We start from the raw sequence: 12,244 nt of genomic DNA, 5'->3' as shown, positions 1-12,244 counted from the left end.
AACACATTATTATGTTTATACTTACGACACTGAGGTGTTTCCTCTCGCCAATTTCCAGGTGAACCTCCACGTTCTCGGCATGCTTGTGCATATTCTTGTAAATGGCCACATAATATATTGTCGTCCGGCAGCGTTGCACAGAGATCGTAAAGGCATGCCTCGTAGTAGTTGTCAGGATCAACAATCTCATGACAACTTACAAGAGCACCTGTGGGCGAGATCAATGCATAACAGAGATCTTCAGCTGCCTTATAAGGTGCTTCCTCTTCTGAGCACGGATCGACAATAATTATACCAGAATCGTCACATTCTGTTCCTTCAACAACCCAGCTGTTTCCAAATTCTACCTCGTCTCTAGCCTAAATAAATAAAATTAATATGATTTTAATGTCTTATTATAGACAAAGACAATGTCAAATATAAAACAATTCAACAAAATATATTATCTTACTGGTGAACCATCTCGTTGGAAGTCTAAATCGTTTCCTTTATTACTGTCAAAATCACCGCATAGTCCGCAAGTGGTGTTCCAATATTCGTATGGTAGTTGAATCTCTACAGTACTGGATCCGTCCCATCGGATAACCAAGTTAAAATCGGTCCAAAGTAACTGAGTAATAAAAATAACAAAATGAAGTTAATCTCTCGAGTTACAAATACAGTGCAAATAAAATGTATGTAAACTAATTGTCAATAAAACATCTTACCACGTATACACCATTGCTGATTATATAAACACCATCGCTGGTACTGAGTGGAGGTGTAAAAGTGACACCATTGTAGCGAACCTCACCACGTTGTAACAGCGTAAATGTGTGGTTAGCGTAATGGAAGTTTATTTGTCGTGTATAAGACACACGTTGAGATGGTTTGTTCTTGACGTTGAGTCCGGTCACTTGGAATCTTGGGCGTTGACTGTTATCATTTCTACAGTCGGTGACAAGAGTGTACTCACAAACTCCTTGGAAGTTGTGTCGTCTATCGTCGAATGTCAAATAGTGGGGATCTCCCCAGACTGTACAATATGCAGGAGCTGAAACATAAAACAAAGTTTGAAGAGCTAGAGTCTATAAACATGGAATATTTGAATATTGTCTTAGATACCTATACCACGTCTTTTTTAGTACAAGTAACGATATTATAACTTACCTCTACTACAGCTGCCATCCTCACCAGTCGTCCAGCCATCTCTACAGTAACAGCCTCGTTCACCGTTACGAATATTACAATCCGCATTCAAATCACAATTTTCTGCTACGCATTCTACACGACCATTAACACACTGGCAGGACAGTGAACAGTCTTCAGTTATCCAACTGTCTCCAGGCTACAGTAAATATAGTACAATATACTAGTTAGTTAGCAAGCCATGGACATTAAATCATTTCTGATACTTTGGAGAAAACGAGCACTTTGAATAAAGCGTCCTAAAAATTTATAAATTCTTACCGAGTAGTAAAATCCACCTTGTGAACAACCACACTGAGATGGTGCAATACACGTATTTCCATCTAACACGGTTCCTTCTGGACATTCACATGTTTCAATACACGCACCTGGACAATCATCAGTTCCATCAGAGTCGGCACAAGTCAATGGACAAGCAGTAGCACATGGATTGTACACTCTTTCAGCTTCACATTCCATAGCTTAGGAAGTAATAAACATGACACCTTGAAATAAACATTCGTAATGGACAGGTGATATTGTATTTCGTATGTAAACACATTATTATGTTTATACTTACGACACTGAGGTGTTTCCTCTCGCCAATTTCCAGGTGAACCTCCACGTTCTCGGCATGCTTGTGCATATTCTTGTAAATGGCCACATAATATATTGTCGTCCGGCAGCGTTGCACAGAGATCGTAAAGGCATGCCTCGTAGTAGTTGTCAGGATCAACAATCTCATGACAACTTACAAGAGCACCTGTGGGCGAGATCAATGCATAACAGAGATCTTCAGCTGCCTTATAAGGTGCTTCCTCTTCTGAGCACGGATCGACAATAATTATACCAGAATCGTCACATTCTGTTCCTTCAACAACCCAGCTGTTTCCAAATTCTACCTCGTCTCTAGCCTAAATAAATAAAATTAATATGATTTTAATGTCTTATTATAGACGAAGACAATGTCAAATATAAAACAATTCAACAAAATATATTATCTTACTGGTGAACCATCTCGTTGGAAGTCTAAATCGTTTCCTTTATTACTGTCAAAATCACCGCATAGTCCGCAAGTGGTGTTCCAATATTCGTATGGTAGTTGAATCTCTACAGTACTGGATCCGTCCCATCGGATAACCAAGTTAAAATCGGTCCAAAGTAACTGAGTAATAAAAATAACAAAATGAAGTTAATCTCTCGAGTTACAAATACAGTGCAAATAAAATGTATGTAAACTAATTGTCAATAAAACATCTTACCACGTATACACCATTGCTGATTATATAAACACCATCGCTGGTACTGAGTGGAGGTGTAAAAGTGACACCATTGTAGCGAACCTCACCACGTTGTAACAGCGTAAATGTGTGGTTAGCGTAATGGAAGTTTATTTGTCGTGTATAAGACACACGTTGAGATGGTTTGTTCTTGACGTTGAGTCCGGTCACTTGGAATCTTGGGCGTTGACTGTTATCATTTCTACAGTCGGTGACAAGAGTGTACTCACAAACTCCTTGGAAGTTGTGTCGTCTATCGTCGAATGTCAAATAGTGGGGATCTCCCCAGACTGTACAATATGCAGGAGCTGAAACATAAAACAAAGTTTGAAGAGCTAGAGTCTATAAACATGGAATATTTGAATATTGTCTTAGATACCTATACCACGTCTTTTTTTAGTACAAGTAACGATATTATAACTTACCTCTACTACAGCTGCCATCCTCACCAGTCGTCCAGCCATCTCTACAGTAACAGCCTCGTTCACCGTTACGAATATTACAATCCGCATTCAAATCACAATTTTCTGCTACGCATTCTACACGACCATCAACACACTGGCAGGACAGTGAACAGTCTTCAGTTATCCAACTGTCTCCAGGCTACAGTAAATATAGTACAATATACTAGTTAGTTAGCAAGCCATGGACATTAAATCATTTCTGATACTTTGGAGAAAACGAGCACTTTGAATAAAGCGTCCTAAAAATTTATAAATTCTTACCGAGTAGTAAAATCCACCTTGTGAACAACCACACTGAGATGGTGCAATACACGTATTTCCATCTAACACGGTTCCTTCTGGACATTCACATGTTTCAATACACGCACCTGGACAATCATCAGTTCCATCAGAGTCGGCACAAGTCAATGGACAAGCAGTAGCACATGGATTGTACACTCTTTCAGCTTCACATTCCATAGCTTAGGAAGTAATAAACATGACACCTTGAAATAAACATTCGTAATGGACAGGTGATATTGTATTTCGTATGTAAACACATTATTATGTTTATACTTACGACACTGAGGTGTTTCCTCTCGCCAATTTCCAGGTGAACCTCCACGTTCTCGGCATGCTTGTGCATATTCTTGTAAATGGCCACATAATATATTGTCGTCCGGCAGCGTTGCACAGAGATCGTAAAGGCATGCCTCGTAGTAGTTGTCAGGATCAACAATCTCATGACAACTTACAAGAGCACCTGTGGGCGAGATCAATGCATAACAGAGATCTTCAGCTGCCTTATAAGGTGCTTCCTCTTCTGAGCACGGATCGACAATAATTATACCAGAATCGTCACATTCTGTTCCTTCAACAACCCAGCTGTTTCCAAATTCTACCTCGTCTCTAGCCTAAATAAATAAAATTAATATGATTTTAATGTCTTATTATAGACAAAGACAATGTCAAATATAAAACAATTCAACAAAATATATTATCTTACTGGTGAACCATCTCGTTGGAAGTCTAAATCGTTTCCTTTATTACTGTCAAAATCACCGCATAGTCCGCAAGTGGTGTTCCAATATTCGTATGGTAGTTGAATCTCTACAGTACTGGATCCGTCCCATCGGATAACCAAGTTAAAATCGGTCCAAAGTAACTGAGTAATAAAAATAACAAAATGAAGTTAATCTCTCGAGTTACAAATACAGTGCAAATAAAATGTATGTAAACTAATTGTCAATAAAACATCTTACCACGTATACACCATTGCTGATTATATAAACACCATCGCTGGTACTGAGTGGAGGTGTAAAAGTGACACCATTGTAGCGAACCTCACCACGTTGTAACAGCGTAAATGTGTGGTTAGCGTAATGGAAGTTTATTTGTCGTGTATAAGACACACGTTGAGATGGTTTGTTCTTGACGTTGAGTCCGGTCACTTGGAATCTTGGGCGTTGACTGTTATCATTTCTACAGTCGGTGACAAGAGTGTACTCACAAACTCCTTGGAAGTTGTGTCGTCTATCGTCGAATGTCAAATAGTGGGGATCTCCCCAGACTGTACAATATGCAGGAGCTGAAACATAAAACAAAGTTTGAAGAGCTAGAGTCTATAAACATGGAATATTTGAATATTGTCTTAGATACCTATACCACGTCTTTTTTAGTACAAGTAACGATATTATAACTTACCTCTACTACAGCTGCCATCCTCACCAGTCGTCCAGCCATCTCTACAGTAACAGCCTCGTTCACCGTTACGAATATTACAATCCGCATTCAAATCACAATTTTCTGCTACGCATTCTACACGACCATTAACACACTGGCAGGACAGTGAACAGTCTTCAGTTATCCAACTGTCTCCAGGCTACAGTAAATATAGTACAATATACTAGTTAGTTAGCAAGCCATGGACATTAAATCATTTCTGATACTTTGGAGAAAACGAGCACTTTGAATAAAGCGTCCTAAAAATTTATAAATTCTTACCGAGTAGTAAAATCCACCTTGTGAACAACCACACTGAGATGGTGCAATACACGTATTTCCATCTAACACGGTTCCTTCTGGACATTCACATGTTTCAATACACGCACCTGGACAATCATCAGTTCCATCAGAGTCGGCACAAGTCAATGGACAAGCAGTAGCACATGGATTGTACACTCTTTCAGCTTCACATTCCATAGCTTAGGAAGTAATAAACATGACACCTTGAAATAAACATTCGTAATGGACAGGTGATATTGTATTTCGTATGTAAACACATTATTATGTTTATACTTACGACACTGAGGTGTTTCCTCTCGCCAATTTCCAGGTGAACCTCCACGTTCTCGGCATGCTTGTGCATATTCTTGTAAATGGCCACATAATATATTGTCGTCCGGCAGCGTTGCACAGAGATCGTAAAGGCATGCCTCGTAGTAGTTGTCAGGATCAACAATCTCATGACAACTTACAAGAGCACCTGTGGGCGAGATCAATGCATAACAGAGATCTTCAGCTGCCTTATAAGGTGCTTCCTCTTCTGAGCACGGATCGACAATAATTATACCAGAATCGTCACATTCTGTTCCTTCAACAACCCAGCTGTTTCCAAATTCTACCTCGTCTCTAGCCTAAATAAATAAAATTAATATGATTTTAATGTCTTATTATAGACGAAGACAATGTCAAATATAAAACAATTCAACAAAATATATTATCTTACTGGTGAACCATCTCGTTGGAAGTCTAAATCGTTTCCTTTATTACTGTCAAAATCACCGCATAGTCCGCAAGTGGTGTTCCAATATTCGTATGGTAGTTGAATCTCTACAGTACTGGATCCGTCCCATCGGATAACCAAGTTAAAATCGGTCCAAAGTAACTGAGTAATAAAAATAACAAAATGAAGTTAATCTCTCGAGTTACAAATACAGTGCAAATAAAATGTATGTAAACTAATTGTCAATAAAACATCTTACCACGTATACACCATTGCTGATTATATAAACACCATCGCTGGTACTGAGTGGAGGTGTAAAAGTGACACCATTGTAGCGAACCTCACCACGTTGTAACAGCGTAAATGTGTGGTTAGCGTAATGGAAGTTTATTTGTCGTGTATAAGACACACGTTGAGATGGTTTGTTCTTGACGTTGAGTCCGGTCACTTGGAATCTTGGGCGTTGACTGTTATCATTTCTACAGTCGGTGACAAGAGTGTACTCACAAACTCCTTGGAAGTTGTGTCGTCTATCGTCGAATGTCAAATAGTGGGGATCTCCCCAGACTGTACAATATGCAGGAGCTGAAACATAAAACAAAGTTTGAAGAGCTAGAGTCTATAAACATGGAATATTTGAATATTGTCTTAGATACCTATACCACGTCTTTTTTTAGTACAAGTAACGATATTATAACTTACCTCTACTACAGCTGCCATCCTCACCAGTCGTCCAGCCATCTCTACAGTAACAGCCTCGTTCACCGTTACGAATATTACAATCCGCATTCAAATCACAATTTTCTGCTACGCATTCTACACGACCATCAACACACTGGCAGGACAGTGAACAGTCTTCAGTTATCCAACTGTCTCCAGGCTACAGTAAATATAGTACAATATACTAGTTAGTTAGCAAGCCATGGACATTAAATCATTTCTGATACTTTGGAGAAAACGAGCACTTTGAATAAAGCGTCCTAAAAATTTATAAATTCTTACCGAGTAGTAAAATCCACCTTGTGAACAACCACACTGAGATGGTGCAATACACGTATTTCCATCTAACACGGTTCCTTCTGGACATTCACATGTTTCAATACACGCACCTGGACAATCATCAGTTCCATCAGAGTCGGCACAAGTCAATGGACAAGCAGTAGCACATGGATTGTACACTCTTTCAGCTTCACATTCCATAGCTTAGGAAGTAATAAACATGACACCTTGAAATAAACATTCGTAATGGACAGGTGATATTGTATTTCGTATGTAAACACATTATTATGTTTATACTTACGACACTGAGGTGTTTCCTCTCGCCAATTTCCAGGTGAACCTCCACGTTCTCGGCATGCTTGTGCATATTCTTGTAAATGGCCACATAATATATTGTCGTCCGGCAGCGTTGCACAGAGATCGTAAAGGCATGCCTCGTAGTAGTTGTCAGGATCAACAATCTCATGACAACTTACAAGAGCACCTGTGGGCGAGATCAATGCATAACAGAGATCTTCAGCTGCCTTATAAGGTGCTTCCTCTTCTGAGCACGGATCGACAATAATTATACCAGAATCGTCACATTCTGTTCCTTCAACAACCCAGCTGTTTCCAAATTCTACCTCGTCTCTAGCCTAAATAAATAAAATTAATATGATTTTAATGTCTTATTATAGACAAAGACAATGTCAAATATAAAACAATTCAACAAAATATATTATCTTACTGGTGAACCATCTCGTTGGAAGTCTAAATCGTTTCCTTTATTACTGTCAAAATCACCGCATAGTCCGCAAGTGGTGTTCCAATATTCGTATGGTAGTTGAATCTCTACAGTACTGGATCCGTCCCATCGGATAACCAAGTTAAAATCGGTCCAAAGTAACTGAGTAATAAAAATAACAAAATGAAGTTAATCTCTCGAGTTACAAATACAGTGCAAATAAAATGTATGTAAACTAATTGTCAATAAAACATCTTACCACGTATACACCATTGCTGATTATATAAACACCATCGCTGGTACTGAGTGGAGGTGTAAAAGTGACACCATTGTAGCGAACCTCACCACGTTGTAACAGCGTAAATGTGTGGTTAGCGTAATGGAAGTTTATTTGTCGTGTATAAGACACACGTTGAGATGGTTTGTTCTTGACGTTGAGTCCGGTCACTTGGAATCTTGGGCGTTGACTGTTATCATTTCTACAGTCGGTGACAAGAGTGTACTCACAAACTCCTTGGAAGTTGTGTCGTCTATCGTCGAATGTCAAATAGTGGGGATCTCCCCAGACTGTACAATATGCAGGAGCTGAAACATAAAACAAAGTTTGAAGAGCTAGAGTCTATAAACATGGAATATTTGAATATTGTCTTAGATACCTATACCACGTCTTTTTTAGTACAAGTAACGATATTATAACTTACCTCTACTACAGCTGCCATCCTCACCAGTCGTCCAGCCATCTCTACAGTAACAGCCTCGTTCACCGTTACGAATATTACAATCCGCATTCAAATCACAATTTTCTGCTACGCATTCTACACGACCATTAACACACTGGCAGGACAGTGAACAGTCTTCAGTTATCCAACTGTCTCCAGGCTACAGTAAATATAGTACAATATACTAGTTAGTTAGCAAGCCATGGACATTAAATCATTTCTGATACTTTGGAGAAAACGAGCACTTTGAATAAAGCGTCCTAAAAATTTATAAATTCTTACCGAGTAGTAAAATCCACCTTGTGAACAACCACACTGAGATGGTGCAATACACGTATTTCCATCTAACACGGTTCCTTCTGGACATTCACATGTTTCAATACACGCACCTGGACAATCATCAGTTCCATCAGAGTCGGCACAAGTCAATGAACAAGCAGTAGCACATGGATTGTACACTCTTTCAGCTTCACATTCCATAGCTTAGGAAGTAATAAACATGACACCTTGAAATAAACATTCGTAATGGACAGGTGATATTGTATTTCGTATGTAAACACATTATTATGTTTATACTTACGACACTGAGGTGTTTCCTCTCGCCAATTTCCAGGTGAACCTCCACGTTCTCGGCATGCTTGTGCATATTCTTGTAAATGGCCACATAATATATTGTCGTCCGGCAGCGTTGCACAGAGATCGTAAAGGCATGCCTCGTAGTAGTTGTCAGGATCAACAATCTCATGACAACTTACAAGAGCACCTGTGGGCGAGATCAATGCATAACAGAGATCTTCAGCTGCCTTATAAGGTGCTTCCTCTTCTGAGCACGGATCGACAATAATTATACCAGAATCGTCACATTCTGTTCCTTCAACAACCCAGCTGTTTCCAAATTCTACCTCGTCTCTAGCCTAAATAAATAAAATTAATATGATTTTAATGTCTTATTATAGACGAAGACAATGTCAAATATAAAACAATTCAACAAAATATATTATCTTACTGGTGAACCATCTCGTTGGAAGTCTAAATCGTTTCCTTTATTACTGTCAAAATCACCGCATAGTCCGCAAGTGGTGTTCCAATATTCGTATGGTAGTTGAATCTCTACAGTACTGGATCCGTCCCATCGGATAACCAAGTTAAAATCGGTCCAAAGTAACTGAGTAATAAAAATAACAAAATGAAGTTAATCTCTCGAGTTACAAATACAGTGCAAATAAAATGTATGTAAACTAATTGTCAATAAAACATCTTACCACGTATACACCATTGCTGATTATATAAACACCATCGCTGGTACTGAGTGGAGGTGTAAAAGTGACACCATTGTAGCGAACCTCACCACGTTGTAACAGCGTAAATGTGTGGTTAGCGTAATGGAAGTTTATTTGTCGTGTATAAGACACACGTTGAGATGGTTTGTTCTTGACGTTGAGTCCGGTCACTTGGAATCTTGGGCGTTGACTGTTATCATTTCTACAGTCGGTGACAAGAGTGTACTCACAAACTCCTTGGAAGTTGTGTCGTCTATCGTCGAATGTCAAATAGTGGGGATCTCCCCAGACTGTACAATATGCAGGAGCTGAAACATAAAACAAAGTTTGAAGAGCTAGAGTCTATAAACATGGAATATTTGAATATTGTCTTAGATACCTATACCACGTCTTTTTTAGTACAAGTAACGATATTATAACTTACCTCTACTACAGCTGCCATCCTCACCAGTCGTCCAGCCATCTCTACAGTAACAGCCTCGTTCACCGTTACGAATATTACAATCCGCATTCAAATCACAATTTTCTGCTACGCATTCTACACGACCATCAACACACTGGCAGGACAGTGAACAGTCTTCAGTTATCCAACTGTCTCCAGGCTACAGTAAATATAGTACAATATACTAGTTAGTTAGCAAGCCATGGACATTAAATCATTTCTGATACTTTGGAGAAAACGAGCACTTTGAATAAAGCGTCCTAAAAATTTATAAATTCTTACCGAGTAGTAAAATCCACCTTGTGAACAACCACACTGAGATGGTGCAATACACGTATTTCCATCTAACACGGTTCCTTCTGGACATTCACATGTTTCAATACACGCACCTGGACAATCATCAGTTCCATCAGAGTCGGCACAAGTCAATGGACAAGCAGTAGCACATGGATTGTACACTCTTTCAGCTTCACATTCCATAGCTTAGGAAGTAATAAACATGACACCTTGAAATAAACATTCGTAATGGACAGGTGATATTGTATTTCGTATGTAAACACATTATTATGTTTATACTTACGACACTGAGGTGTTTCCTCTCGCCAATTTCCAGGTGAACCTCCACGTTCTCGGCATGCTTGTGCATATTCTTGTAAATGGCCACATAATATATTGTCGTCCGGCAGCGTTGCACAGAGATCGTAAAGGCATGCCTCGTAGTAGTTGTCAGGATCAACAATCTCATGACAACTTACAAGAGCACCTGTGGGCGAGATCAATGCATAACAGAGATCTTCAGCTGCCTTATAAGGTGCTTCCTCTTCTGAGCACGGATCGACAATAATTATACCAGAATCGTCACATTCTGTTCCTTCAACAACCCAGCTGTTTCCAAATTCTACCTCGTCTCTAGCCTAAATAAATAAAATTAATATGATTTTAATGTCTTATTATAGACGAAGACAATGTCAAATATAAAACAATTCAACAAATATATTATCTTACTGGTGAACCATCTCGTTGGAAGTCTAAATCGTTTCCTTTATTACTGTCAAAATCACCGCATAGTCCGCAAGTGGTGTTCCAATATTCGTATGGTAGTTGAATCTCTACAGTACTGGATCCGTCCCATCGGATAACCAAGTTAAAATCGGTCCAAAGTAACTGAGTAATAAAAATAACAAAATGAAGTTAATCTCTCGAGTTACAAATACAGTGCAAATAAAATGTATGTAAACTAATTGTCAATAAAACATCTTACCACGTATACACCATTGCTGATTATATAAACACCATCGCTGGTACTGAGTGGAGGTGTAAAAGTGACACCATTGTAGCGAACCTCACCACGTTGTAACAGCGTAAATGTGTGGTTAGCGTAATGGAAGTTTATTTGTCGTGTATAAGACACACGTTGAGATGGTTTGTTCTTGACGTTGAGTCCGGTCACTTGGAATCTTGGGCGTTGACTGTTATCATTTCTACAGTCGGTGACAAGAGTGTACTCACAAACTCCTTGGAAGTTGTGTCGTCTATCGTCGAATGTCAAATAGTGGGGATCTCCCCAGACTGTACAATATGCAGGAGCTGAAACATAAAACAAAGTTTGAAGAGCTAGAGTCTATAAACATGGAATATTTGAATATTGTCTTAGATACCTATACCACGTCTTTTTTTAGTACAAGTAACGATATTATAACTTACCTCTACTACAGCTGCCATCCTCACCAGTCGTCCAGCCATCTCTACAGTAACAGCCTCGTTCACCGTTACGAATATTACAATCCGCATTCAAATCACAATTTTCTGCTACGCATTCTACACGACCATCAACACACTGGCAGGACAGTGAACAGTCTTCAGTTATCCAACTGTCTCCAGGCTATAGTAAATATAGTACAATATACTAGTTAGTTAGCAAGCCATGGACATTAAATCATTTCTGATACTTTGGAGAAAACGAGCACTTTGAATAAAGCGTCCTAAAAATTTATAAATTCTTACCGAGTAGTAAAATCCACCTTGTGAACAACCACACTGAGATGGTGCAATACACGTATTTCCATCTAACACGGTTCCTTCTGGACATTCACATGTTTCAATACACGCACCTGGACAATCATCAGTTCCATCAGAGTCGGCACAAGTCAATGGACAAGCAGTAGCACATGGATTGTACACTCTTTCAGCTTCACATTCCATAGCTTAGGAAGTAATAAACATGACACCTTGAAATAAACATTCGTAATGGACAGGTGATATTGTATTTCGTATGTAAACACATTATTATGTTTATACTTACGACACTGAGGTGTTTCCTCTCGCCAATTTCCAGGTGAACCTCCACGTTCTCGGCATGCTTGTGCATATTCTTGTAAATGGCCACATAATATATTGTCGTCCGGCAGCGTTGCACAGAGATCGTAAAGGCATGTCTCGTAGTAGTTGTCAGGATCAACAATCTC

General features: G+C 39.1%; 7 protein-coding genes across 7 annotated transcripts; all 7 read right to left on the bottom strand.

The window, feature by feature from the left end:
* Positions 1 to 429: 429 nt before the first annotated feature.
* On the bottom strand, positions 430 to 1,647 carry LOC140044372 (zonadhesin-like). Its single transcript, XM_072088851.1, has 4 exons — positions 1,450 to 1,647; positions 1,150 to 1,327; positions 708 to 1,033; positions 430 to 610 (listed from the first exon to the last, which is right to left on the bottom strand). Exons 1-4 carry the CDS (start codon positions 1,645 to 1,647, stop codon positions 443 to 445), a joined length of 870 nt encoding a protein of 289 aa, XP_071944952.1. The 3' UTR covers positions 430 to 442.
* Positions 1,308 to 3,370, bottom strand: LOC140044371 (zonadhesin-like). The gene is made up of 4 exons (XM_072088849.1): positions 3,173 to 3,370; positions 2,873 to 3,050; positions 2,430 to 2,755; positions 1,308 to 2,332 (listed from the first exon to the last, which is right to left on the bottom strand). The coding sequence occupies exons 1-4, from the start codon at positions 3,368 to 3,370 to the stop codon at positions 2,165 to 2,167; spliced, it is 870 nt and encodes a 289-aa protein (XP_071944950.1). The 3' UTR covers positions 1,308 to 2,164.
* A 504-nt stretch (positions 3,371 to 3,874) lies between these two features.
* Positions 3,875 to 5,092, bottom strand: LOC140044370 (zonadhesin-like). The gene is made up of 4 exons (XM_072088848.1): positions 4,895 to 5,092; positions 4,595 to 4,772; positions 4,153 to 4,478; positions 3,875 to 4,055 (listed from the first exon to the last, which is right to left on the bottom strand). The coding sequence occupies exons 1-4, from the start codon at positions 5,090 to 5,092 to the stop codon at positions 3,888 to 3,890; spliced, it is 870 nt and encodes a 289-aa protein (XP_071944949.1). The 3' UTR covers positions 3,875 to 3,887.
* LOC140044369 (zonadhesin-like) lies at positions 4,753 to 6,815 on the bottom strand. Its single transcript, XM_072088847.1, has 4 exons — positions 6,618 to 6,815; positions 6,318 to 6,495; positions 5,875 to 6,200; positions 4,753 to 5,777 (listed from the first exon to the last, which is right to left on the bottom strand). Exons 1-4 carry the CDS (start codon positions 6,813 to 6,815, stop codon positions 5,610 to 5,612), a joined length of 870 nt encoding a protein of 289 aa, XP_071944948.1. The 3' UTR covers positions 4,753 to 5,609.
* Positions 6,816 to 7,319: 504 nt separating this feature from the next.
* Positions 7,320 to 8,537, bottom strand: LOC140044367 (zonadhesin-like). The gene is made up of 4 exons (XM_072088846.1): positions 8,340 to 8,537; positions 8,040 to 8,217; positions 7,598 to 7,923; positions 7,320 to 7,500 (listed from the first exon to the last, which is right to left on the bottom strand). The coding sequence occupies exons 1-4, from the start codon at positions 8,535 to 8,537 to the stop codon at positions 7,333 to 7,335; spliced, it is 870 nt and encodes a 289-aa protein (XP_071944947.1). The 3' UTR covers positions 7,320 to 7,332.
* A 517-nt stretch (positions 8,538 to 9,054) lies between these two features.
* LOC140044366 (zonadhesin-like) lies at positions 9,055 to 10,259 on the bottom strand. Its single transcript, XM_072088845.1, has 4 exons — positions 10,062 to 10,259; positions 9,762 to 9,939; positions 9,320 to 9,645; positions 9,055 to 9,222 (listed from the first exon to the last, which is right to left on the bottom strand). The coding sequence occupies exons 1-4, from the start codon at positions 10,257 to 10,259 to the stop codon at positions 9,055 to 9,057; spliced, it is 870 nt and encodes a 289-aa protein (XP_071944946.1).
* LOC140044365 (zonadhesin-like) lies at positions 9,932 to 11,981 on the bottom strand. Its single transcript, XM_072088844.1, has 4 exons — positions 11,784 to 11,981; positions 11,484 to 11,661; positions 11,041 to 11,366; positions 9,932 to 10,943 (listed from the first exon to the last, which is right to left on the bottom strand). The coding sequence occupies exons 1-4, from the start codon at positions 11,979 to 11,981 to the stop codon at positions 10,776 to 10,778; spliced, it is 870 nt and encodes a 289-aa protein (XP_071944945.1). The 3' UTR covers positions 9,932 to 10,775.
* Between the last annotated feature and the right edge of the window lie 263 nt (positions 11,982 to 12,244).

Source organism: Antedon mediterranea, chromosome 3 (assembly GCF_964355755.1).
Source record: "Antedon mediterranea chromosome 3, ecAntMedi1.1, whole genome shotgun sequence".
NCBI lineage: Eukaryota > Metazoa > Echinodermata > Crinoidea > Comatulida > Antedonidae > Antedon > Antedon mediterranea.
This window is presented reverse-complemented; position numbering and strand designations above follow the sequence as displayed.